The 25,062-nt window shown below is 47.3% G+C and overlaps 1 protein-coding gene across 1 annotated transcript; it reads left to right on the top strand.

Moving 5' to 3' along the window:
- Positions 1-906: 906 nt before the first annotated feature.
- On the top strand, positions 907-24,306 carry POLD3 (DNA polymerase delta 3, accessory subunit). The gene is made up of 12 exons (XM_035116075.2): positions 907-1,158; positions 2,356-2,411; positions 2,677-2,779; positions 5,946-5,985; positions 8,360-8,492; positions 9,693-9,960; positions 12,124-12,196; positions 13,386-13,536; positions 15,624-15,730; positions 19,845-19,933; positions 21,822-21,900; positions 23,667-24,306. Exons 1-12 carry the CDS (start codon positions 1,099-1,101, stop codon positions 23,855-23,857), a joined length of 1,350 nt encoding a protein of 449 aa, XP_034971966.1. The 5' UTR covers positions 907-1,098; the 3' UTR covers positions 23,858-24,306.
- The last annotated feature ends 756 nt before the right edge of the window (positions 24,307-25,062 follow it).

Genomic DNA, 25,062 nt, shown 5'->3' with positions numbered 1-25,062 from the left:
GCAAAACGTACGAGTACCAAGGTGTTCAACAACTAAGGTATGACTGTATAATAATAATAATAATAATAATAACTACTTATACGCCATCCATCTGACAGGGTTGCCCAGCCACTCTGGGCAGCTTCCAACATAATATAAAAGCACAGCCAAGCATAATAAATTAAAAGCTTCCCAATACAGGGCTGCCTTCAGATGTCTTTAAGTTGTGTAATCAGATGTCAGAGAGGCAGGGATGGTGTTCCACATCTGGAAGGCACCAGGCTCCCCACCTGTGGGTTTTTAAAAAAATATTATTATTATTATTATTATTATTATTATTATTATTATTATTATGTATGCCGCCCTTCAACTGCAGATCACAGGGCAGTTCTCAACATATAGCACGGGATACATACTGTGGAGGAAATGGCCATGGGGATTCCCTGGTTATAAGAGCTGCTGAATGGAGCCTCCATGTCCAGAGGCAGTCTACCTCTGAATTACCAGCGGTTCAGGAGGGGGCAAAGCAGCTGCGGTGGTGGGGAGGGGTCCTGCCGCCGCCGCCTCCATGCCCAGCCTTCCAACCTCTGGAAGGCATTATGACCTACCCTAGCGGGGGCAAAAGTATACACGAGCAAGACAACATCGCTTTGATACGCCGATGGCCGCCTTCTCCGAGACCCGGCGCCCTCCCTGGACCTTCTGGACTACAACTCCCGTCAGCCCCTGGGAGAGCGGCTGAAACGCGCGCGCGCGCGAAGCGTAGGCGCCTAGCCGTCCTTGGCCCGGTGCGGCTTCCGTAAGGCGCTCTGGACTACAACTCCCGTCAGCCCCGGGAGATCGGCCGAAACGCGCGCGTGCGCGTGAAGCGGAGGCGCCTCAGCCGCTCTTGGCCCGGTGCAGCTTCCGTAACGCGCGCGCGAGAAAGAGAGAGAGACCGCGCTGAGCGTGTCCCCGCGCGGCTGCCGTAGCGCGCTCTTTCTAGGGAGGCCTCGGGTTGCCATGGCGGCGGCGGCGGCGGCGGCGGCGGCGGTGGCGGTTTCCTTCGGCTCCGTTCGGCGCCTGTGAGAGGGAAGAGGGCGAGTGGGGCCTAAGTTGGCGCTGCCGACCCCGCCGGCCATGGAGGACGAGCTGTACCTGGAGAACATCGACGAGTTCGTCACGGACCAGAACAGAGTCGTGAGTGGGGGGGGGGGAGGGGTGCGAAAGCGGGGGGGGGGGTGTCTCGCAGGTGCTTCAGGAATCTTTTGCAGGAATCTTTTGCCCAACGTGGCGCTCGAACCCAAGACTTTGGGATCATGAGTTTCATGCTCAGAGCATAATTGCCAGATTGACGTATAAGCTAAACAAGCTATAGCTTAGGGGCCCAGTCTCTTGGGGGCCCCAAAAAATTGATTTACATTTCCAAAATATAAGATTAAAAAATAAAAAAATAAAACCCACATACAGCAACAGTGTTTTGTGTTGTATAGGCTCCTATTTGTTATGTGCAAATGGTTTTAGATACCCATTAGCTCCATAATTTACCACACAGTGTATATTCAACACAAAAAACAGCCACAATTTGTTGTTGGCAAAGAACAGCTAGACATATAAATGGCCCCATTATCTTCAGCAGTTTAGGGCCTCATCAAATCTAAATCTGGCCCTGCACGCTCTATTGACTGAGTAAATTATATATATATATTTATATATATATATGTATTTAAATATATTGCTGCATACTGTATATATTTGTAGCTCGCCGTTCCCCCCCCCCCCGACAAGGAATCAAGGTGGCTTACAGATAAAAGTAACAGCTTGAAAACATTGGGGGGGGGGGAGATTAATTTAAAAAACCAATTGAACATTAATAAAATATATATCTCGTGTGTGTGTGTGACAAAAACATGCAAATAATTCCAAGGAAAACAGTCTGGCAATAGCCCTTTCTTTAAAAGCAGTCCATTTCCAAAAGTCTGTTGGGACAAGCAGGTCTTCTCACCTGCTAGGCAGAGCCAATCTAGCTCCACAAGGGAGGGAGTCCTAGAGCAGGCACCCCCAAATTGTGGTCCTTCAGATGTTTTGGCCTACAATTACCATGATCCCCAGCTAACAGGACCAGTGGTTCGGGATGATGGGAATTGTAGTCCAAAACATCTGGAGGGCCGAAGTTTGGGGATGCCTGTCCTAGAGTCTCAGATCAGCTGCAGAGAAGGTTGTTTATTGCAGCTATATCCTACCTTTAACCCTATGGAAGTGGGTTAAGAGAAACTGGCGCAGAAATGATGAGCTTGGCTCTCTATGGGCAATTGCAGTAATGATGGTTGGCAGTCTTTGGGGGGGGGGGCTGCTGGCACTTGTTGCATGTTGGGATTGAATTTTTCTCCATTGCAGGTAACATACAAATGGCTGAGCTATACACTAGGTGTTCACGTCAACCAAGCTAAGCAGTAAGTATTGATATATTGATAAAAAGAGGAGCAAGTCTTCTCAACTGTAGCTTCAATTTTCCTCTTATGGCTAAATAATTCTCGGTGGGATTTTTTTTTAATAAAAAAAGATTGAGTAGAATAATTATTTATTGGAATCTTGACGCACCAGGCCACCTCCAAGGTGTGCGGTCTGCCTTCACTAATATTAAGTTTATCGAGGAACTTAAGGGATTTATCTTCATTTTAGTCTCTCTCACTCCCCCCCCTCCATCCATTTGCACAGGATGTTGTATGACTATGTGGAAAGAAAGCGGAAGGAGAATTCGGGAGCCCAGTTGCATGTCACCTATTTAGTGGCTGGAAACCTCGTTCAGAATGGACACACAGTGAGTGCACAGCTTCTTCCATTACAAGTACAAATGCCGTACGCCTCGGGGGGTTGTTGCCCATAACCTATGGGCAAAGGAGTTCAGTGGGATTATAAAGGGAAATGGAGCAGATGGGGCTTGTCAACCTGGGAAGGTAGCCCAAACAGGAGAAGGAAGACTCTGATCCTAAACATCCACTGCCTTCTGCGATATCTTTGGGAGAAGAAAAGGCTAAGAAACAAACCCTACACAAATCTGTAGTGGAGTCCCTAAGATGGTTGGATGGCACCTTGTACACCTCCTTCCGGAAACTCCTGCAGCCAGGCTGGTGCCAAACGTATTGCTCTGCTTTTCTTTGGACCACATCAATGACGGTGTGTGTGTGTCTTGTCGTCTGGGAGGCCTAGGAGCTCCGTACACACAGCCCAGGCTTGCGCCCCGAGGAGGTCACTTCTGTGCTGCTAATGCAGCGGTTTGACCTCACCCCCGGAGGCACACTCCATTGTTAGGACAATGGGCTAAAGAAAGTGCACATTGCTTCTGTAGTCAGTAACAGTTACTGAAATTGTGTCTTTTTGAAGCATTAAGTGTTTGGGTTATAACCAAAGTGACTAAAAATATTAGCATTTCCAACCAACTTTGCTCAGTGTGTTGAGTGTGCTACTTTTCCATACATTCTAGAGCAGAGTTCCATGCAGAAAAAGTACAAACGCTGCCATGTCTCAACAGCAGGGGTAACCAACATAGTGCCCTCCAGATCAGGCATCTCCAAACTCTGCCCTCCAGCTGTTTTGGGACTACGACTCCCATCATCCCTAGCTAACAGGACAGCTGGAGGGCCGAGTTTGGGGATGCTTGCTCCAGATGATGCTGGACTACAACTCCCATCATCCTTCACCATTGGCTGTGCTGGCAGGGGCTGATGAGAGTTGCAGTCCACAACATGGGAGGGCACCCCACTGGCTGGTCTTACTCTACAGCATCTGAGTCCATGGTGATAATAGAATTATAGACTTGTAGAGTTGGAAGTGACCCCAGGGGTCATCTAGTCCAACCCCTTCCAATGCAGGAATCTCAGCTAAAGCATCCATGACAGATGACCATTCAACCTCTGCTTAAAAACCTCCAAGGAAGGAGAGTCCATAATCTCTTGCGGGAATCTGTTCTTATTGTCAGAAAGTTCTTCCTGGTGTTTAGTCGAAATCTTCTTTCTTGTCACTTGAAGCCATTGGTTCTGGTCCTCTCCTCTGGAGCAGTAGAAAACAAGCTTACTCCATCTTCCATGTGACAGTCCTTAGATATTTGAAGACTGCTATCATATCTCCTCTCAATCTCCTCTTGGTTCCTTTTGACATAGTAGTCCTCTTTAGACTTCATGCAACCAGATGATTTATGATTTGTGAGAGCGCAGCAGGCACGAGCGTGCCTTCTGTGTGTTTTCATTGCCTTCCAACAGGGAGTCTTGTATCCGAAGGCTTTCCACACATTTTGGAATCCTGGACAATGAACGAGCGGAAGGTGATGAAAATGGGCACTGGGGGCGGGGGCCAGATCTGGCATGCTTACTCAGCTGCCCTCCTCATGAGTTGTTAACTGAAGAAGAAATACAGTGGAACCCCTTACTTACGATTTTAATCCATTCCAAATGCACATTCGTATGTAGAAACATTTGTAAATCGAAACGATGTTTCCCATAGGAATTCATTGGGAATGGATTAATTCGTTCCGGAGCCTTACCTCCCTTGCTACCCCGGGCTCGCTGCCGGATCGGGCCCTCGCTGGCTTCGTTGCCCCGCGCTCGCCGCCACCGCTGGATCAGACCCTCGCCAGCCTTGTTGTCCCATGCTCGCTGCCACCACCGGATCAGGCCCTCACAGGCCTCGTTACCCCGCCCTCGCCGGCCTCGTTGCCCCGCGCCTGCCGCCGCTGCTAGATCATGTCCTCATGACCGCTGCGAGGCCGGCCTTCTGCAGCGAGCGGGGCCGCGGAGGAGCGAGAGGCAAGGCCTCGGCTGCCCGGCCCCTACCTGTAGCGCTCGCTCGCTTGCCTGCCTGCCTGCCGATGGCTTCTCTTTCTCCTTCGCCTGCTCCGAGCTCCGCGAGCACTCAGAGCAGGCGAAGGAGAAAGAGAAGCCATCGGCAGGCAGGCAGGCAGGCAGGCAGGCAGGCAGGCAGGCGAGCGAGCGAGCGCTACAGGTAGGGGCCGGGCAGGCGGGTGGCCGAGGCCTCTGCCTCTCGCTCCTCCGTGGCCCCGCTTGCTGTAGAAGGCCGGCCTGGCGGTGGCGACAACAACCATGAGGGCACAATCCGGCGGTGGCGAGCGCGGGGCAACGAGGCCGTTCGGATGTCGAAGAAATTTGTAAGCGCGCCCCAATTTTTTAAATTTGTAAGTCGATTTTTTTGTAAGTAGAGTCATTCGTAAGTAGGGGTTCCACTGTAAATGAAATGACAACTCTCTTGTACAGTACTAACGAGCTTGGTCCAGCAGAGGGCACTGCTGTGCTGTGAAAGGGACATTCCTGAGCACTGGGTGTTTGAAATACAGTACTGTATAGGCTTTTCAAGGTTGTGGGAGGTGTTGAGCTGATACTGTTGTCTGTGATGATTTATAACTGATAATTTTAATTGTTTTGTACAATGTGTTTTGCAGTATGTTGTAACCCCCCCTGGGAATGGTGGATAGTTAATAATAATAGTAATAATAATATACTGTCAAGGTGTTTGCTTAAAGCTTTTTGGATATTTGGTCTGGCATGCTATATGAGAGGGCAACCCCCCCCCCCCAATAGGATCACTGCCTAGTATTACAATGGTGGGCAAAGGAAACCAGAGTTTATGGCACCTAATATCAAGTATCTTATTATTCACACAACAAGAGAAATTCACACAAGTGCTTTTGAAATACTTAAGCTAGAAGTTGGGGGACTAGACTGAGGCTGCAGTCCTAAGTTGCTTTCTTAAAAGTGAGTTTTACTGAGATCTAGCAGATTTTGTTGCAGGTTAAATATGGGATCAGAATATTGCTTTACTATCTGGAACAATGATCTCAGGATCATGAGTTTGAGCCCTACTCTGGGTGAAATATTCCTGCATTACAGGGGGTTGGACTAGATGGCCCTTGTCGTCCCGCCCAACTCTTATGATTCAGTATTTTGCTGCTTTAATAAGTTGCCATTTCTTTACAGTGCCACAAGGTTGCAGTAGTGAAAGAAGAAAAGCTGGAAGGTAGGTCCATTGAGAGCAGTACTTCCAAAGAAGCTTGCTCTGTCTTTGGAAATAGTCTTAACATCACTTTTTCAGTTTGCAAATTTATGAGTATGGGTAGTATTGCTGGTTTGTCTGGAACACCTTGCTCCCATGCTATTTTCTAAGGGTGTTCCCACATTTGTTGCCAATTCACCTCTGTGTAGTAGTAATGCTTCTAGAGTGAGGAGCGGAAAACACAGCATTTAACATTGGTTTGGAATACTTAATGCAACTATGTCACCATGGTGTGAGAGTGAGGAAGAGAAAATAGGGCTACAAGACAAAACTACATAGGATTCCGCCTTCACATACCTTTGGAAAGGTGTCTCCAGCAGCATACTCCCATATCTAGCTTTGTATTTATGCACTTTGTGTCTGGGGGAAGAACTGTGAGGGAGTGGGCTGTAAAATAATGCAAATAGCCCTCTTCCCCCACTGACCCTCTGATTGCTCTTGGCGTGGAGATTGGTTGGCTGAAACGTGAGAGGGTTAAGGGAGCTTGTCCTGTTGGAAGTCAGTTATAATATAGAGGTGGATGAAGGTTACCTCTGGAGAGGCTCAGCATGTCTTGCCTTATATACTTAGCTATAAACTACTGTATCCCAAAGACTCGGGGGAAATAACTTAAAAGAGCACAAACCCCCTTTAATGCAGAATAGAACTTAGACTGAATGTTAACAATCCACATACCTGGGTTAAACTATAATTTCTCAATGCTCAGCCCATTTTCATTTCTAAGGGGACATTGCCTACTTGTCAACTTTCCCCTACCCTGTTCTACTCGCTCCTTTCATCCAGTTAAACCTCTGTGTTGTCTGGCCTTTCTCAGGGGGAGTTGTCATGCTTCCTGTCCCCTCCTGTCTTTTCCTCTTGACAAACTCCCCTCCCCCCCCCACAAGCAACACAAACAGTATTCAAGAACCAGACTCTCAAACACATGCCCAACAATTGTCAATTTGGCGCTCCAGTTGCTGCAGTCCCCGAGGTCAAATGAGGAGACAGATGATCAGGTGTTGCCTGAATGAGTTGTCCTGAAGCATTCTCATAGAATCATAGAGTTGGAAGAGACCACAAGGGCCATCCAGTCCAACCCCCTGCCAAGCAGGAAACACCATCAAAGCATTCTTGACATATGGCTGTCAAGCCTCTGCTTAGCAGCCTCTGCTTGACTCCTTGACTCTTAACAGCCTCTGCTTGACTCCTTGGAAGTCACCTCTTCCTGGTTTGAGAACATGCTATTTTTCAGTTGCGGTCAGGACAATATCCCTCCCTGCTTGGAGGACTATGACAAGCACCAGACCCAAGCCTGGGTGGAGAACCAGGCTTGTCCGCGTTGTGCTGTGCTGTGATTTGCAGGCACATGTAGCACTTCTGAATCACAGCGTGATTGCGGGAAGAATCCTGCCCCATCTCCAAACACAGAGAGTTAGAGCCTCAGAAGCATGGTGCAATGCGTACTAGTCCCAGCCCTCTTCCTGAGCTTGGGAAAGGGGATCTGTTCCCAATCTTGCACTCTGCTCCAGAAGCAGTTAGACAGCCTCCGCGATTCAGCGCGGCACCAGAGATGAAGAGCCCATCCCAGGCAACAATTCTAGCCAGAATCACTGTGCCTCTGGTTGCAAGTCTGTCCTGCAAAAATTGTGCAACCTCAGCCAATCGTTTGCGTGGGGTGGGTGGGGGAAGTGTGATGCAGAAGCGAAAGCATCTGAGATTACAGCCAGCTACTGTAGAGGTGAGGCAGACATTCCTCCAAACTTCTGTTTCCACCAAACTCTGCTTCGTGTGATCTGATACAGCCTTGGCAGAAGCGCTTGGGCTGCAAGCCCTCAGATTGTTATCGCAGGGCTAATGTTTCTCCTTCCCAGGGGAGAGGCATGTGGGCTAGACATTTTGACTACAAATGCTTTTGTAGCCATAATCCAGCTATATGGTAGACAGTCTTACATTGTGTGTCTCTTGGCAGCCAAACGTTTAGCTGCCAAGAGCACGATAGTTTCAGAATAGTCGCTTTAGGTACTGAGTGAAACTGGCAAGGAGCAATGCAGGCTTTTCATGAGAGTCTTCTAAGGTGTCCTGGGATTGGCTCGTTTGTTGGGTTTCCATTCACAATTTTAAGAGTTATCCCCTCCCAATATTTTGCCCAGTTTTGTGCCATGATCGTACACATACTGCTGTTGCCACATATATATTATGGAGGCACCAGTTTGCACAAGCTTCACATGAGCACACAAGTGTGGCCCGCCAGTACTCCCAGGTCGCTTGTCGAGTTGCCACCAAGTGCGAACCATCTCACTGCGAACTGGTTGCGTTTTATGAGGTCTTTTCCATTTCACAGACCTGTCTTCCTTTTCAGCAATGAAGTCGAAGCTGTCCACCATTGCCAGCGTGCACGTCTACAGCATCCAGAAAGCCATGCTCAAGGACAGCAGTCCGCTCTATAACACGGACTACGATATCATCAAAGCAAACCTGCAGAACTGCAGCAAGTGAGTTCTGTCCCGGTAACTGATCTGCTGGTCATCCCGATAAGCCCACCTCTATCTTGCCATCATTGTAGATTGTGCTCAGGCTGTAAGCGATCTCCAGAACCCATCTCAGGGGGTTCCTTATTGTGCCCCTGCAGTAGTGGCTCCCCCCCCCCGCTCTGCTAGGAAAAGTTTTGAGCTGTTTCTCCCCCCCTCACAGTGCTGGCTTTTCTTTTGCTTCCTGTTTCAATTCAGAGTCGGCGGCATGCAAAGTGTTCCAAACTTTTCCTTTCTGACCGTCCATACAAGTTTAATTGCTATGTTCTCATTTACCGTATCGGCTCGAATATAAGCCGCCCTTTTTTTTCCTAACCCCGACCGTGAAAAGTTAAAAATATGGCTTAAATTTGCGACCTTACAAAATTTTTGGTTTTTTTATGATATCACTGCTGTAACAGACATACGGTAAAACGGAACAGGTGCGAGTGCCTGTGGAATTTTAAGGGAGTGGCAGATATTCGGGTATTGCCTTTTTTTCTCCTCCCCCCCCCATGAATTTTAAAAGTACGGCAAATATTTGGGCCAATACGGTATTGCTTCACTTGGATTGACCGGGTGATTATTATTTATTTAATTCATAAAAATCCAACGTATCTTAATTGTAAGAAACCCTCAAAGATGTTTACAAAAGATGAACAGTAAAATCAAGAAATATTTACAACCCTACTTTAAGACATGCAAAAGCTAAAATACTAAAACAGGTTAAAATCACCTCAACTTTCTAAGCAGCTGAGTAGGCTTGTCCAAATAAGAATGTTTTTAGCAGGCGCAAAAAGATTACAGTGAAGGCCCCTGCTTGATCTCAATAGGCAGGGAGTATTTAGTATATTTCTATCCTGCCTTTCCCCCCAAGTTGAAACAAAAATAATTTTGTTCTTCTGGCCAGTTCTCTTCAGTGAAAAGAGATTCCCTTGCTTCCTGTCCACACTGCTGTGCTTGGGCAAGTGACTTTTAGGACAAGTTTAAGAGACATTTGTATAAAAAGGAACAGAAAACTTTCTTGGTCTGCTCCCACCTTATTGGTCAGTATGAAATGAAACAGGAATTGTTTCCCCAGGAAACACCTTTATCCCAAGGCTCTTGGAGAGTGTTTGGCACGGAAGTCAGATGATAAAACTTCCAAGTTGCGCTAACTGAAGTTTTTCCCCTCCCGCTACCCAGGTTTAGTGCTATTCACTGTGCTGCTGCGGTTGCCAGGACAGCCGCTGAAATGTCTCGCGTCGAAACCCCGGCCCAGCTGGATCGCCAGCCGCCTCATGGCGTGGATAAACCAGCTGCTCCTGTGGTCAACGGCCATGCCCCAAGCGCTTCTTCAAAGACGGCCTCCCAGCAAGCCAAGGGCATTATGGGAATGTTTGCAGCCAAATCTGCCACCAAGTCCCAGGAGACCCCGAAAGAAACCAAAGTGGAAGCTAAAGAGTCACCAAGCGTAAGTTTCCAGGCTTTGCCCCCCTTTGTCATCAGCTACCTTCCCCCCCCCCCAACTTCATCTCAAGGCTGCACCACGAAAGCCAGCTCTGGACACAAAGGCATGAAAGGGAGAGCAAATACAGTTTACTTTGAATATATTCATTGTGAAGAGAATTCCTGCACACAGCTCTGAAGATTCATAGTTTTCTGTGAAGGCCAGAGTATGATGGTTGTGAGGGTTCCATAATCCACCTTCCACAGGGTAACTAAGCACCAGTGAAACAGGGTTGTTTTTTTAAGACTTGATTTTGACAGTTTTTCAATGCCTTGAATCAGGAGAGGCAAAACTTTTTTAAAAAAAAGGATGTGCTCCTTTGGAGATAATCTTTTGGATCCAAGTGCCAGTGGTGGGCAAAGCCAGAGACAAAAATGTTCTGGATTAACTAAAATAATTACTGCCCTCCTGCTTTCACCATGGCAACCTCAGAATAAAATTTCCAAATCCTACGTAGGAACACTCAGATGTTGGTCCCACTGGCTTTCATGCATTTCCTTCAAATAAAGTATACAGAGGCTTCTTTTTTAAAAAACAAACAAACAAACAAGTGAAAGTAATTCCTTTCTGACTTTTAATACAAGTACAGACGTGTGTGCACACAACGGAAGGCTGATAATTGGTTGTCAGGCTGCTGGGGAACAAGCTGAATACATTTTTTAGAATCAATTTATTTTTATCAAATAAAATGCTGCCCCTTCTGATTGTTCTGAAGCCGCATAGAAAGAGAGAAAGCACTTTCAACTGTCATGAAAAAAACCAGGAGACAATGAATAGAAAAGAAGTAGCTCTGATGGGATAGGAGAACGGAGTATCTGCATGAGATGTCAGGGGCTCCGAAGGAAGGGGCTGTATAGGACATGATTGCTCTCCTTTGCTTTGGGAGCTCATCAGAAGCAAGGTAAAGGGCAGTGAGACTGCTGGACCAGCCTAGCACAAAGGGCACTAGGGCAGGCATCCCCAAACTTCGGCCCTCCAGATGTTTTGGACTACAATTCCCATCATCCCTGACCACTGGTCCTGTTACCGTAGCTAGGGATCATGGGAGTTGTAGGCCAAAACATCTGGAGGGCCACAGTTTGGGGATGCCTACTCTAGGGCTTCTGTTGCTTTGGGAGATCATGTGACCATCTTCAGGGGGTGGAAGTCAGCTGATGGAACTCGGGCCGGCCTGCAGCCTAGGGTTAGCCCTTGCCCTATAAAACTTTAACCTGACTGGCTGGCTGAAGGCCTAGAATTCTGGTGGCACATGAGCTGAAGTATCAAAGGACTGTGGTTGTTCTTGCATTGCATTTTATGATTTTGCTGTCCTGTGTTTTGATTGCCTATTGGTTTATTACGTTGGTTGTCCCTCACTGTTATATTTTGATTTAATATCCCACTCACTGCTTTAATATCCCACTCACTGGCTCTAGGGCAGGCGTTGGCAAAGTTTTTGTGGCTTGGGCTGGTTCACGGTCCCGCAGATACGGTGAGCCAGAGTGTGTGCGCGCATGCATGCATGCGCAAACACTATTTCCGGTGTGGAGGACGTGTGCGCTGCTTCCCATTGGCTGCAGGAGCTTCCTGCAGCCAATGGGAAGCCAGCCAGTGTCATGGAAGGCGGTCCCCGCTCTGCTCCGCACCGGTTTAGCACAGCGCATACATGGCGGGGGTCCCTGAGTGGGTTGCGGGGGTCCATGGGCCAGTTAAATGATCTTGTGGCCCATGGGCCTTAGGTTGCCGACCCCTGCTCTAGGGCTTACCTTTGATTCTTCTTCCATCCTCTGATGCCGCACTAGGGAAGCAGCAGGGCCTGTGTTGCTGTTCTGAGATGTCAGGGACAAGACCTCATCCAGTTTAGGGGAGGGACAGCAGTGTCCGCATGGTTTCTGCAGCTTTGCGCACACAGAATCCAGCACTAGCGGAAATATATTTTCCCTTACCTTCTGGGCTTTCAGAAAGATAATTGAAAATGAAAAAGCACATGCCTGCTTTGAGCGCCTTCCGTAAGAATGTCTTCTGTCTCTTCAAAGAAGAATAAGAGGTGTGCATGCTCTCCTTTTTGCTGTTTCACACCTGGGCATTTCAAGAAACAGTTTTCAGGGGCTTCTCTCTCTCACGACGGTTTCTCTTAATTGCTTCCAGGCCTCCGCAGCAAGTAGCAAGGCACCTGCTAAAGGAAATCTGATGAACAACTTCTTTGGAAAAGCTGCTCTGTGTAAGGATTGTCGAGCTCCTGTTTGTGTTGCCTGCCCCATTGTCAAGGGCTAAATACAGCTTACGGCATTTATGTTCAAATCCGTGGCTCCAAAGGGCTTATTATAGCTAGATAAAGGATAAACTAGCAATTTGTTCCTAAGCATGTCTCTTCATTTGCAAACCTTAAGGAGTTCAGCGGGGAAATATAGGTAACAAAGGCTTGCTGAAACAAAACATTTTCAGCAGGCTTTTTCTGTTGGAAGCCGCCCAGAGTGGCTGGGGAAACCCAGCCAGATGGGAGGGGTATAAATAATAATAATAATAATAATTATAATGAGGATGCCAGCATAATGTCAATAGGCAGGGATTTCTACGGCACAGGTGCTGCCATTTTTTGGCTCCTCCACTGAAGGTCCAGAGGGTGGCAACTTATCTTTAGGCACCAGGCAAAAAGATTTAATTTCCCCAGGCCTTTGGCTTTTAGTTATCTGTGGGTAGGATATTTTATACTACCTTTAATAAATATGAATGAGTTTTAGATTTTTCTCTTGTTTCAGTTTTACGCTGGTTTCAATGTGTGTGTTACTGATTTATTGTCGCAGTCACTGAATTATTTTGTTGAAAAAAGGGACAAATGAGTCTAATAAAAAAAAAATCCTGCTGCACATGCAGACCAGGCCTGAACATGCTTAGGTCTGCTGTCTTCTGTGTGGTTTATTACACTGCTCCAGTCGCATCTGTCCAGTTTTTCTTTTGTGGTTTTGCCACATACAGTGGTGCCTCGCTAGACGAATTTAATTCGTTCCACGGGTCAATTCTTATGATGAAAAATTAGTCTAGCGAATCCCATAGGAATGCATTGAATTTTTATATTATATATATATATATATATATATATATATATATATATATATATATGCCCATAGGAACACATTAATTGAATTTCAATGCATTCCTATGGGAAACCGCGATTCGCTAGACGAATTTTTCGTAAAACGAATTCGTCTAGCGAGGCAACCCCCGCTAGAAAAACCCTTTCGTTAAGCGAAAATTTCGTCTTACAGGGCGTTCGTTAAGCGAGGCACCACTGTCCTTCAACCCCTTCCCAACCCTTTGTGAGAATGGAGCCCCTTGTTATAGCCAGATCCTACCAGAGAGAGCAACATGGTAAACTGCAGCCTTCCTGCTTTCCCTTGTGACAAATGCAGGCAAAGCGAATCCTGAACCCGAACAGCGAAAGGAAGAGAAAGCTGCAACCAAGTCTCCAGGGGAACCCAAATCTCTTCCGGGTACACCAGAACGTGAGAAACCCAGCAAGAAAGCTAACCCTACCAAAGGACAGCAGAAGGACAAGAAAAGGTAGCCCTCCCCAATTACGTGTGTGGTTGTCTAAGGCTTTGGGGGTATAAATGGCCAGCTTGGCTCATTCATTTGCAGGAGTTCATTGTGCTCTAATGGAGTGCCTGGAATGGGAGGAAGGAGGCACACAGATTTTTAAAAGGCCGAGTCAAACACTGAATTGCATAAGAACCTTGAACTCCACTGACTTTCTTCCAGACTGATTGCACTTTTAAATGCTCAGAAAGTGGAGGCAGGATTGCAAATGACGTCAGTATTAAAGCAGGGACTCGTTGCTGTTTTCAATCCTAATTTTTCTTTTTAAAAACGACTCAAGTACAATGTGCGCACACATTGCAGTGTTTTGGTGTAATACTTGAGTATTACACAAGTAACACAAACAGTCCAGTGATTCAGCTTTAAACTAGTTGCAATTGTTAACACTTCCCTGATTCTAATTTTGAGAGCAGCAGAGCAAAACCTGCTAGATCAGGCATCCCCAAACTGCGGCCCTCCAGATGTTTTGGCCTACAACTCCCATGATCCCTAACTAACAGGACCAGTGGTCAGGGATGATGGGAATTGTAGTCCAAAACATCTAGAGGGCCAAAGTTTGGGGATGCCTGTGCTAGATATTCTGCGACTGCTAAACCTAAATTTGTGTCCAGAATAAATTTTACCAATATTGCAGGCTTCTGCGAGTTTCTGGAGCTCTTCAGCACTAGATTTGTATGTGTATAGAGTGCCTGGAAGGACTGAGGTGCAGGTGGGGAGCATTGTAGGGGGGGGTGGGCTGGCAGAAAGGAACGGGTTGTTGAAAGACAGAGCAAGACAAGAAAAACGCATGCGTCCACACACACCCATATTGCATTTGTATACTCTAGCTTTGTGCCTAATAGAAATCTATCACAGGATGACAGGAGTAGCTGCTTCATATAATATCACCAGAATTCTGGACTGGTATCCTTCTGTGCTTACGTTTAATTTTAGCTCAAACATTTGTCTGCAGCCTGGTGTGGGAAGTTTCCTGTTGTGGAGGCGCCCGCCTTGCTTGACTTTAAGCCAGTCAGCTGATTCTAACTAGCTGCCTTGTTTGTAGCCCCAGAGGCCTGTAGAAAAGGATGCCCCTTGGCAGAAGAGCAGGGGCCGCCATGCCCAGAGTTGTCTCTGCCACCAGTGCTAGCTAGCTGGCACCTTCCCATCAGTGCTGAAAGAAGCCATTTAATTAATTTTTTTCCACTAGTAAAAATATGATCATGCTAAAACGTATTTCAAAGCCACTCCAGACATCTGAGACGCTACCTCATAGCAACTCCATGGCCATTTGGGACGTGATTTCTCGTAAAAACTGTGCTTTGGGGACAAACTTCTTTAGACCCCCTGAGGCAGGATGAGCTCCCAGGTCTTGGGGATATTAGCTTTCACAGCTCTGCAGTCGCTTTCATAACATGGCATTTTGCACCTGAGATGCCACTGACTTTTATGTCGTGCCCTGTTCCAAGGGTTCAGAACAAGTTGATTCGTTTTGGGGGGTCTTGGGTGGGCTGCTGGTCAACGTTGTTTTTAATAACATATTGCTTTGTTGGCCTCAAGTCAGAGGGTGTTGACCCGGAAGAAATGTCTGCGGACAAACATCGGCTCCCTCGGCCTGTAAAGCAAGATGAGCGCCGCAACCCCAGTGTCTTCAGGGGTCCTTTACCTTTTCCAATTGCTAGGCTTCTGTGTCTCCCTTCCTAATCTGGCTTTCTGAGGGCTGTTAATGGCATGGCATACATATCTGCACCCAGATGATTACGGTTCCTGGTTTCTGGACTGCCGTTTGGCCCACACTTGTTCTCCTCCGGATAGAATCCCGACCTCGGTTTGTTCTGTTCGTTTTTGATTGCAGGACATACGTGACCCAGGGAGCATCTTTTCAGGTCGCTTCTTCCTCCAGAGTTCAGCGTAGGCAGCCGTCTTTAATTATAGGTAGAAGAGGGAAAGCCTGCCATTATTGTTCTTTGCTCTAGATTAGCAGTCATGCGTTTTGCACTGGGGGAAGTTGTTCTCTTTCCGCCTGTTCCACACCCCGAAATATGTTTGAGGTGACGAGCCTTATTTGTTTGCAGAACAAAGAGGCTGGAGATGTCAGACGACGAGGAGAAAGAGGTTGAGAGCCTGAAGAGAAAGAGGCGTCGGATCAAACAGCCTCAACCCAGCAGCAGCGATGACGAGGGTAAATGGAAGCCAGGGGGTGGAGGTTTGGTGAGGTTGCAGTTACATTGAAGCCAGTATCTCTAGTAGATCCTGGTCTCTTTGGAAATAAGTGGGTACAGCAGTGCTAAGCATCTGCCCTGGATAGGTGCAAAGTCCTGTCCTGTCTGACTAGGCTTCTCTTTCTCCTTGTGTCTGTGCTATAAATGATTATTCTTTCTGCCCTTCATCTTACTACCACTAGGAAAATGCAGGCTTCCGTGCTGAAAAGAGATTGCCTCTTTGCAGGCGTTTTATTTATTTTTGAGTTGCAAAACTCTTCCCCATCATATTGGTTTCAAATGGGGGGGGGGCTTAACAAAGAGCTTCCAATAAAACGCAGCTTATGAAAAGGAGATGCAGCAGAAATTAAAAATCAAATACATACAATATGTATGGTTCCCTCGTTGCGATAAGCCAAGTTGCAGGGAACTAGTCAGAGGGCCTTCTCGGTGGTGGCGCCTGCCCTGTGGAACGCCCTCCCATCAGATGTCAAAGAAAAAAACAGCTACCAGACTTTTAGAAGACATCTGAAGGCAGCCCTGTTCAGGGAGGCTTTTAATGTTTAATAGATTACTGTGTTTTATTTTTCTGTTGGAAGCTGCCCAGAGTGGCTGGGGAAACCCAGCCAGATGGGCGGGGTATAAATAATAATATATTATTATTATTATTATTATTATTATTATTATTATTATTATTATTATTGTAACCTTTGCCGCTGCTGCTGTAGTCATATACCAACATCAAGGTACAAATGGTACCTTGTCACTTTTTGCAGTTAAGGTATATGAGCACCTGGTGGACAGGCTGGACTTTTTCAGTAGCACCTTGCAAGTTACAAAGGGGTGAACCGGGTTTTTCACCTCGACCCCAACTGCATTTATTCTCACAATCGGATAACCGCGAGAATTTGGGATTTAAGCCTTTAAAGCAGGGGTGTCAAACTCAAATTCATCGGGGGCCGCATCAGCAGTTTGGTCACCCTCAAAGGGCCGGTTGTATCTATAGGACTATGTGTCCACTCTTTATTATTATAAATTATTGTCACTGCATTCAATTATTTCTGTTTTTTGTAACAATGTAAGTAATAACTAGCTCTGAAAGCAGAAACATAGTCAGAATAATGGCAAGTAGATATTCAAATGTACAATTATTGTACAATTTATTGAAAAATGATTTTTGGTAACTGCACTGGGTGGTGGAGGCTCGCTAGGGTTTCATGCAGGACCTTTGCAGAGCTACTAGTACCTGGAGATGCTGGGGTCCTTCTGCATGCAGGACAGATGTTCTGCCAGTGAGCCACCACCCTTCACCAAAGGGACTGGCTGAGGTTGACTCACTGGAGCTGCTCTCCTGGTTCGAGGGTTTAAGGGCCAGAAGTATAAAGCAGCATCCTATGTTTCTGAGGAAAGGGAGAGGGAGGGGAGGGGAGGGAGGGAGGGAGGAAGAAAAGAGGGAGTGGGAGGGAGAGAGGAAGGAAGGAAGGAAAGAGGGGAGAGAAAGAAGAGTAGGAAATAAGGAAGGGAATAAAGAAGGAAAGAAAAAGAAAGAGGGAGAGAAGACGGAAAGGGAGAAATAAGGAAGGAAGTAGAGGGAAAGAAAGAATAAGAATGAGGGAGAGGAAGAAAGATGGGAAGGACAGAAGGAAGAAAGGAAGGAAGTAAGGAAGAAAGAAAGAAGGAAAGAAAAAGAAAGAGGGAGAGAAGACAGAGATAAAGAAGGAAGGAAGGAGAGGGAAAGAAAGAATAAGAGCGAGAGAGAGGAAGAAAGAAAGGGAAGGGGGGGTCGCCGCCTTGATTCAGCGCCAGAAAAGAGCGCGAAGGGACCCAGGGGCAAAAAGCATTTCCCGTGCAGCGTGAGGCAGCGGGTGTCCGTTTTAGGAGAAGTGCGTAAAGCCTCAGAGTTGCACGTTCGTGAGGCTGAGCCATGGCAGGAGGAGGAGGAGGTGAGGCAAGAGGAGGAGGAGGAGGAGGCGGCTTGCCGGGTCGGTGCCTGGCAACGCCGTGTGGAGAGTCCCGAGCCTCTGGGACGCAGCAGTGCTCTGTAGCACTTTGAATCCTCCTCCTCCACGTGACGCTGCTGGGTGCTTTGTCTGTGCTTCAGCAGCAGCAGCAGCAGCCGTTTCCAGGCGCCGAGCCGTGGCAGGAGGAGGAGGATTCAAAGTGCTACAGAGCACTGCTGCGTCGCAGAGGCTCGGGACTCTCCGTGCGGCGCTGCTCTGGCCGCCTTTCTACCACCCCCCGCCCCCAGCTGTTTGTCGGCGCTTTGTCGGCGCGGCGCTTCAGCAGCAAGGTCCCGCTGCTGGGTCCCGCTGGCTGGGGCGCTCGGCGGGCCACATGACGAGGTCTGGCGGGCCGGATTTGGCCCCCAGGCCTTGTGTTTGACACCCGTGCTTTAAAGGAACCTCATCAATACGAGGACAGCCCACCTTGGCTTCTGGCACCCCTTGATCTGACTGGGCATCTTGAGGTGTGTATTTTTGTGCGATGCCCCGTACACTGCCGTCTCCCTCGCTGCTCGTGTTTCCACTCCTCCCGGACAGAAGAAGGCCATTCATTCTTGCGTGGTTGGAAGCTTGTCCACCAGTAGATCTCAGCCCTGCTTAACCTGCGAAAGGTCGCTTGGCCTGATGTCTGGCCCAGACGCAGGCATTCCCGGTACAGTATTGACCTAATAAGCTGGGCTGGTTTCACATCCCCAAAAATACGAGTCACAACTACAGTATGAGCACAGAGCTGCTGCCAGCCAAATGTGGATTGAAAGGGAAGCTTGGCAGGTGTTCTGTCCAATATTTCCATAGTTTCTATTAAGCAGGTTGGCAGGGCAAGTCCCTTCTCTGCTTGCTTACCCCACAAGGCTCCCCGTGGCAATTGTTCTTCTTGAACTCAGCAGGGCTTCTTTGCAACCTTTCAACTAGTCAAGGTGACGCAGTGGGGGGTTGAATGATACAGGTGCCGCTGCTAACGCAGTTTCCGCATTACTGTCAGATCGGGGAGCATTAAAATTAAATCTGCCTTGTGATCATCAATGGCTTTCGCCATCCTCTTTGGCAGAACCACAACAGCTTGTAACTTACTGCCGTAGCTGAACCCAAATAGCACAGAGTACTCAACGCAAAATGCCCAGGGTTTAGTCAGGATAGGACCTGAGGACCAAAACATTTTTGAATGTGTCTTGTGGAATTGAGGAGAGGTTAGTAACCTCTGTATTGACGTGGTTTTTAGACTGCTTGATTGTATCAGGGTTTTTTTTTTCAAAACCACCTCCAGCCATTAGAGATGCATTTCCCCAAAACTAGTGTTGATGCTTCCAGTTTCGTACATTAAAGTACATTCATGGATATGGTTCAAGAGGAACACACTTTTGATAGGTTTCGCATTCCGGTGAACTGAGGGTGGTCTGGTGCAAGGACTGGTTTGATAGTCAAGCTGCCAAGAACTTATCTAATGGCACAGCAGGCCTGAGAGATAGTGGGTATATCACAAGGGAAAGCAGAGTATTTCTGGGAGCCTTTAGGAATTTGTTTTCTTATGATCCAGCTCATATAACGCAGCTCCTGCAAAATCTCAAATCAGAGCTTTCAGTACTGAAGGATAAGTTTTTATTGGTGCGTGTGGCAGAGAACGTCTTAAATATGTGAATTTACAGGAGTGTTGGGCTATAACGTGAATTTTGCCGAGGGGTTTGTTAGAAAAGGTGCTTTTGAGTCCATCCTACCACACTTCGCTGTATACCCTTTCGCCCAAAGAATCAAACACATTTAAGAGCCTATATTGGCTGACCAAAATGGAGCGTGTACACTTTTGCTTTTGAAAGGTGCCTCACTGCTTCATTTTCCAAACTGGCATCAGGGGCCCTTATGAAGATCTGGCCTCAAATACGCATTTCAGGGGCCGATTTAGAAATGAGGCATATTTGCCCTGGCTTGAACTAGACAAGCAGTAATAAATATTCAGTGTGCCCTGTGGAGGCACATGAGGCTGCTGCCATTCCTTGGGCTCTGTGATGGAAGCAAGGCAAAATGCAAAGGTAGGAAAATACCCATTGTGCCATGGTTCCAAAGCTGTAACTTAACTCCTCTCTCCCCCCCCCTGCAGATGTCCCGGTATCGCCTGTAACTCCTGAAGTGAAAGACCTTTCTCCTGAGCCAGACCCGAACCCAGAGCCTGATCCTCTGCCCATGGAGGTAAAGACTGGTTTTGCGTGCATGCTTCAGACATTAGTGGGTGAAAATCCTCCTTCTGATTGTCTTTGATACAAATGTCCTTCGCTCGCTTGGCTTATGTAATTTTTATGGAGCGGAGAGCGTTTTTGTGGGGTTGGAGGCAGAAGGAATTAAGGAGGAAGTCTTACCTGGATCTAAACTACATTTCCAAGGTCTCAGTAGAAGCTTCATTTGCTTCTTAATCTTTCTTTAAATAAAATATCAATGTATCTCGAGCTGTTACTTCTCATATACTAGATCACTGGCCCAAAGTGGCAGAATTGGGAATGTAGTGCAGGATGAGTGATTCTCGGCCCAGCTGTAATTGCTTCCAGCGCCTTCTTTGTGACTGATGGGCTTAGTGAGGAGTGAATTCTTCGTGGCCACAGCCTCCATTACAAATGATCCGACCCAGTCATGCAGTCACAAGCAGATGCCACTTTGCTCTTAATGCTTGGCTGAAAACCCAAAATTTGGCAAAGAGACAAAACCTATTTGCGTTTTTGTCGGAGTCGGTTAACATCTCCCAGAAGCCCAAAAGGTTTCACTTCAGAATGAATTCAGCAGACTTCTCTCTTCAAAGTGGGGTGAATGAAGAAATTGGATGTATTCTGGTTGTTATAAAACACAAACCAACTTCCAACTTTCCCCAGCTACGCACTTTGATTTCAAAAGCTGAACTGAAATTTCTTTTTTTTTCTTTTTTAGTGGTGCTTATTTCTGAGTAAATATGCATAGATCCAACTTGTAAAATACATCTCTCTATTTTGGGAGGAAGAGGGAATTACAAGTGGGGAGAGTGCTGTTGCAGTCAGGTCCTGCTCGTGGGTTTCCCAGAGGCATCTGGGTGGGCAGCCATTGTGAGAATAATGATGATGAGGATGGTAATAACAATAATTTATTATATGCCACCCATCGGACTGCGTTGCTCCAGTCACTCTGGGCAGCTTCCAACAAATCAAAACATCAAACACAGTAAAACATTGAAATCTTCCCTATACAGGGCTATTTTCAGGTGAGAAAAGGTGAGCCTTTGGCCTAATCCAGCTTGAATCCAGCTCTATGTAAGAAAGTACTGTATATGTGCTTGAACCCAGGAATGGTGGGTTGGAATAGCCATTTCCCTCTCCCTCCTGGGGCCAGTTTTGGCTTATGAGGAAGGAGATTTCAAGGGTCAGCCATAGGCTGGCTGTGGAACAGCTGGCTGTTTCCTTTGGAGAGGCATCGTTGCTTGCTGATTAGGGCGGTTCATTAAAAAAAACCTTTTTTTAAAAAAATGCCTACTCCAAAGGTCTTACCTTACTACACTAGGGATTATATAGCTATATCTGAAATTTCATGCATATCAGTTAATGTCTTGACCCTGCTCCACTGAATTGAAATTTCAGCCTTCGCGACATAGGAAAACAGCCAAGTAAACAGCTATTTTTGTGGAGGAGGGTCAAGATATTAACTGATATGCATGAAATTTCAGATATAGCTATATAATCCCTAGTGTGGTAAGATAAGACCTTTGGAGTAGGCATTTTTTTAAAAAATAAAAAAGTTTTTTTATGAACCGCCCTATTGCTGATGGCAACTATGCTGTGGAATAAAACTCTCCACCCTTTTATAAACTCGCTTTTAAAGGTAGCTTGAAAGGTGCCTGTTGCTAGTAACCCATGATCGATCCAGTGAAATTTGCCGAATGTGACACAGTTTCACCTTTGGAACCTGCTTTCCGTCCGGAGGAGACGGCCTCCTCCATTGGTAGCACGTTGAGCCCCTCCCCGGGTCCCAGGCAGCCACAAGAAAGGGGCAAAAGTAGATGCTGTTTGTCACAACATTCACTGCACACCATCTTCACAGTCTGCACTGTCCTCTTTTTCAGGCAGCGGCAGGAGAGAAAAAGCGGAAGCGGAAGCGAGTGCTGAAGTCCAAAACGTTTATCGATGAGGAAGGCTGCATAGGTGAGGCTTAGCTGTGGAGCTTTCCTGGGATTAATCAATGAACCGTGTTAGTTTTAACTCATCAATTAAGTAACGTAAACAGTAGCAAAAACAGCGAGCTGCTGTTGGATACGGGAGGGCAAATCCCTTTGGGCTCTGTTTGAGTGTATTAACGGGTGCGGTGCAATTTGCATAGCATCCTAAGTTACCCTGGCAAGCTCAGGACGCACTGTCATTTCGTGTAGGACCCCTTTCTCAAGATCCGTTGCAAGCGGAGGCCTTGGGAGCCTGGAGGAAAGTGGGGAAGTCTGTCCGTGTGTTGACGAGAAACCCTTGGTGCACATTCGTCATGCAAGCCTCTAGCCTGGGTTTTGTCAAGTTAGAAATGGATTAAGGACCTGACTTTTCAAGTTAGGCCAAGTGCTCTGGCCTCCACTTCAGGCGCCTCCAAAGAAACAGGCTCTTTCTTTTCTGTCTATCCTCAGCCAACCTTCCTGCCCCCCCCCGGACCCCATCCCTTCGAAAGGATGCATCCAGAGCTTGCAATAACAAAGATAGACCCCACCCCCTCCAAAGAAAGTGTGGGTTTTATTCTTTAACTTCAGTCTTTTCTAAACATGTCAAGAGTGGGAAGCTTTCCTTCACCATTAGAACTTGGAATAAATAGTCCTCTGTGGAATGCTGACATTACGTATTTGCAGTCCAGATCCGGCCCGGTTCATTGCTACCCGCACCTCTGGTGTGTTCTTGGCAGATGGTTTGGTGTAGCAAAGAAAGAATGGAACGGAATCGTGGTGAGAATGGTTTGGATAGGAGAAGAGGCCTATCCATACATTGAAAGTCAGAGATCTAAATGTTGCCTTTGCTGAACTTCCAGAATGTTTGTATTTATATATGTACATCTGTCAGGGGTTGGGATTAGGGGCATTTGGGTCGCAGGTATGTAGAGGATTTCTAGGTGTCCAATCCAGAGAGATTTCCCACTCCTCCCATGTTTAACTTTGGGTTCCTGTTGGGAGCCAAGCTATTATGGCTTGCATCAGGGGTTTCATACTGTATGGATGCTGCCTAAGGGTGAGGAAAGGTCAGCAGGCCCAGGAATATAGTTCTGCAGGAGAAGGAACAGTAGAGGAAAGATGGGAGTTGGGTTGGGCAGCAATCAGGAGTCCGTGCCTTGCTTGCCTCCTGTGGTGGCCTTCAGAATTGGGGGGTTGATCTAGTGCAGTTTTAAGAGGCTGTTGGATAATCCAGAGCAGGGGTTCCCAAACTAAGGCCCGGGGGCCGGATGTGGCCCAATCGTCTTCTCAATCCGGCCCACAGACGGTCCAGGAATCAGCACGTTTTTACATGTGTAGAATGTGTCCTTTTATTTAAAATGCATCTCTGGGTTATTTGTGGGGCCTGCCTGGTATTTTTACATGAATACAATGTGTCCTTTTATTTAAAATGCATCTCTGGGTTATTTGTGGGGCCTGCCTGGTATTTTTACATGAATACAATGTGTCCTTTTATTTAAAATGCATCTCTGGGTTATTTGTGGGGCCTGCCTGGTATTTTTACATGAATACAATGTGTCCTTTTATTTAAAATGCATCTCTGGGTTATTTGTGGGGCATAGGAATTCGTTCATATTTTTTTTTTCAAAATATAGTCCGGCCCCCCACAAGGTCTGAGGGACCGTGGACCGGCCCCCTGCTGAAAAAGTTTGCTGACCCCTGATCCAGAGGCTACAAAAATCAGGGTCTTTCCAGTGGTGCAACCGGTTCATGCTGCCCTTTTGTTTCCAGTGACCGAAAAGGTTTACGAGAGCGAGTCCTGCACAGACAGCGAAGGCGACTTCCGCTCCAAGCCCTCCGCGGCTCGCAAGCCACCTGCCGGGGCTGCCAAGAAGGAGCCCAAGGAGGAGAAGAGAGGCGCAAAGAGAGCCCCCAAGGCCAGCAAGCAGGCCTCCATCATGGGCTTCTTCCAGAAGAAATGAGCTCCAGCCAGAAGCTGCGTCAGAGCAGGCCTCCACCCTCTTTGAGGCACAAAGACTTATCATGTAAGTGGGCTTTCTCCAGAACCAGGAAACGAGATTCACCCCACGTGGGGACCTTTCAGTGCCAAACTGCTTAGAAAGCAGCTGCTTAGAGGCAACAGAGACACTGTTCGGGAATCAATTTAATTTGCTTTGTGCAGGCCTGTTAAATATATCTATCTCTATATTTAAAGGCCAATTGTTTCTATTAGCTGCCCCATCCTGCGGCAAGACCCGCGGGTGGGCTGGCTTTCCCCACAGGCTCAGGTCAATGAAATGTGATGTGACTCAGTGTCTCCCTCCCCCAGCTATGGCTGTCCCACCCCCACCCCTTTCCTCTTCACAGTGGTGGCTTCAGAGAGCTTGATGGAGTCTTCAATGTTTCTCTGGGCCCAGGCAGCTATTTGAAAGGGGAATCTAGTGGGCCCTGCACACAGTTGCCTGCTCTTCTTGTAGCTCTGCGGAAGGGCAGCGATAGCCTAGGAATCTTGGTGGGGCTTTTTCTCTCAACAAAATGCTTTGAAAGGCGGGCGCGAAGCAATGCCAGCTTTAGAAATGTCGAAAAGAGCATTCTGGCCTTGACACAGGCTGCCTCTGTTATGATAAACACTTGAAATGAGAAACAATTCAGAACCAGCCCGGACGGCCCTCTTCGTTCCACCTGCTTGTATGGGGCTTTGGCCCAAATTATCTTCTGCCCCCTCCTCTTCTTCCTCCTGTCATTCAGAAGGGGAGCCCAACCAAAGACTGCCTGCAGCTGCTGGCTTGCATGGGGTTTGTATCAGTTTTAGCATAAACGAGGTGGGTTGGAGTCTCTTGACTGGTTGGCTTCCTTGATCAACTGCCAAGCAGGGTGTGTGTGTCCCCCCCCCCTCACTTTAATGGAGAGACCACTTGTTAATGAGGAACCAAATGATGAGCAACCCCCATTTGGGAAGATCTAACTTTAAAAAAAAAGTTAGAAGGAAAGGAAAGGAGCAGGGTTGGAGACTGGCCATTCTTCTCACAATGCTGCAGTTTGGACAGATCCGTTCAGTGAACCATTGACAGAGGGCAAGAACTCCATTCTGCCACCATTCTGGTTTGGTTTCGGTCTAGCGGTGGAGTGGGCAGTCTTCCACAGCCATGCCCTAAGCCATAACCAAAATAGAGTAGCAGGTAGAGCT

The sequence above is a fragment of the Zootoca vivipara genome, chromosome 4 (assembly GCF_963506605.1).
Source record: "Zootoca vivipara chromosome 4, rZooViv1.1, whole genome shotgun sequence".
NCBI lineage: Eukaryota > Metazoa > Chordata > Lepidosauria > Squamata > Lacertidae > Zootoca > Zootoca vivipara.
This window is presented reverse-complemented; position numbering and strand designations above follow the sequence as displayed.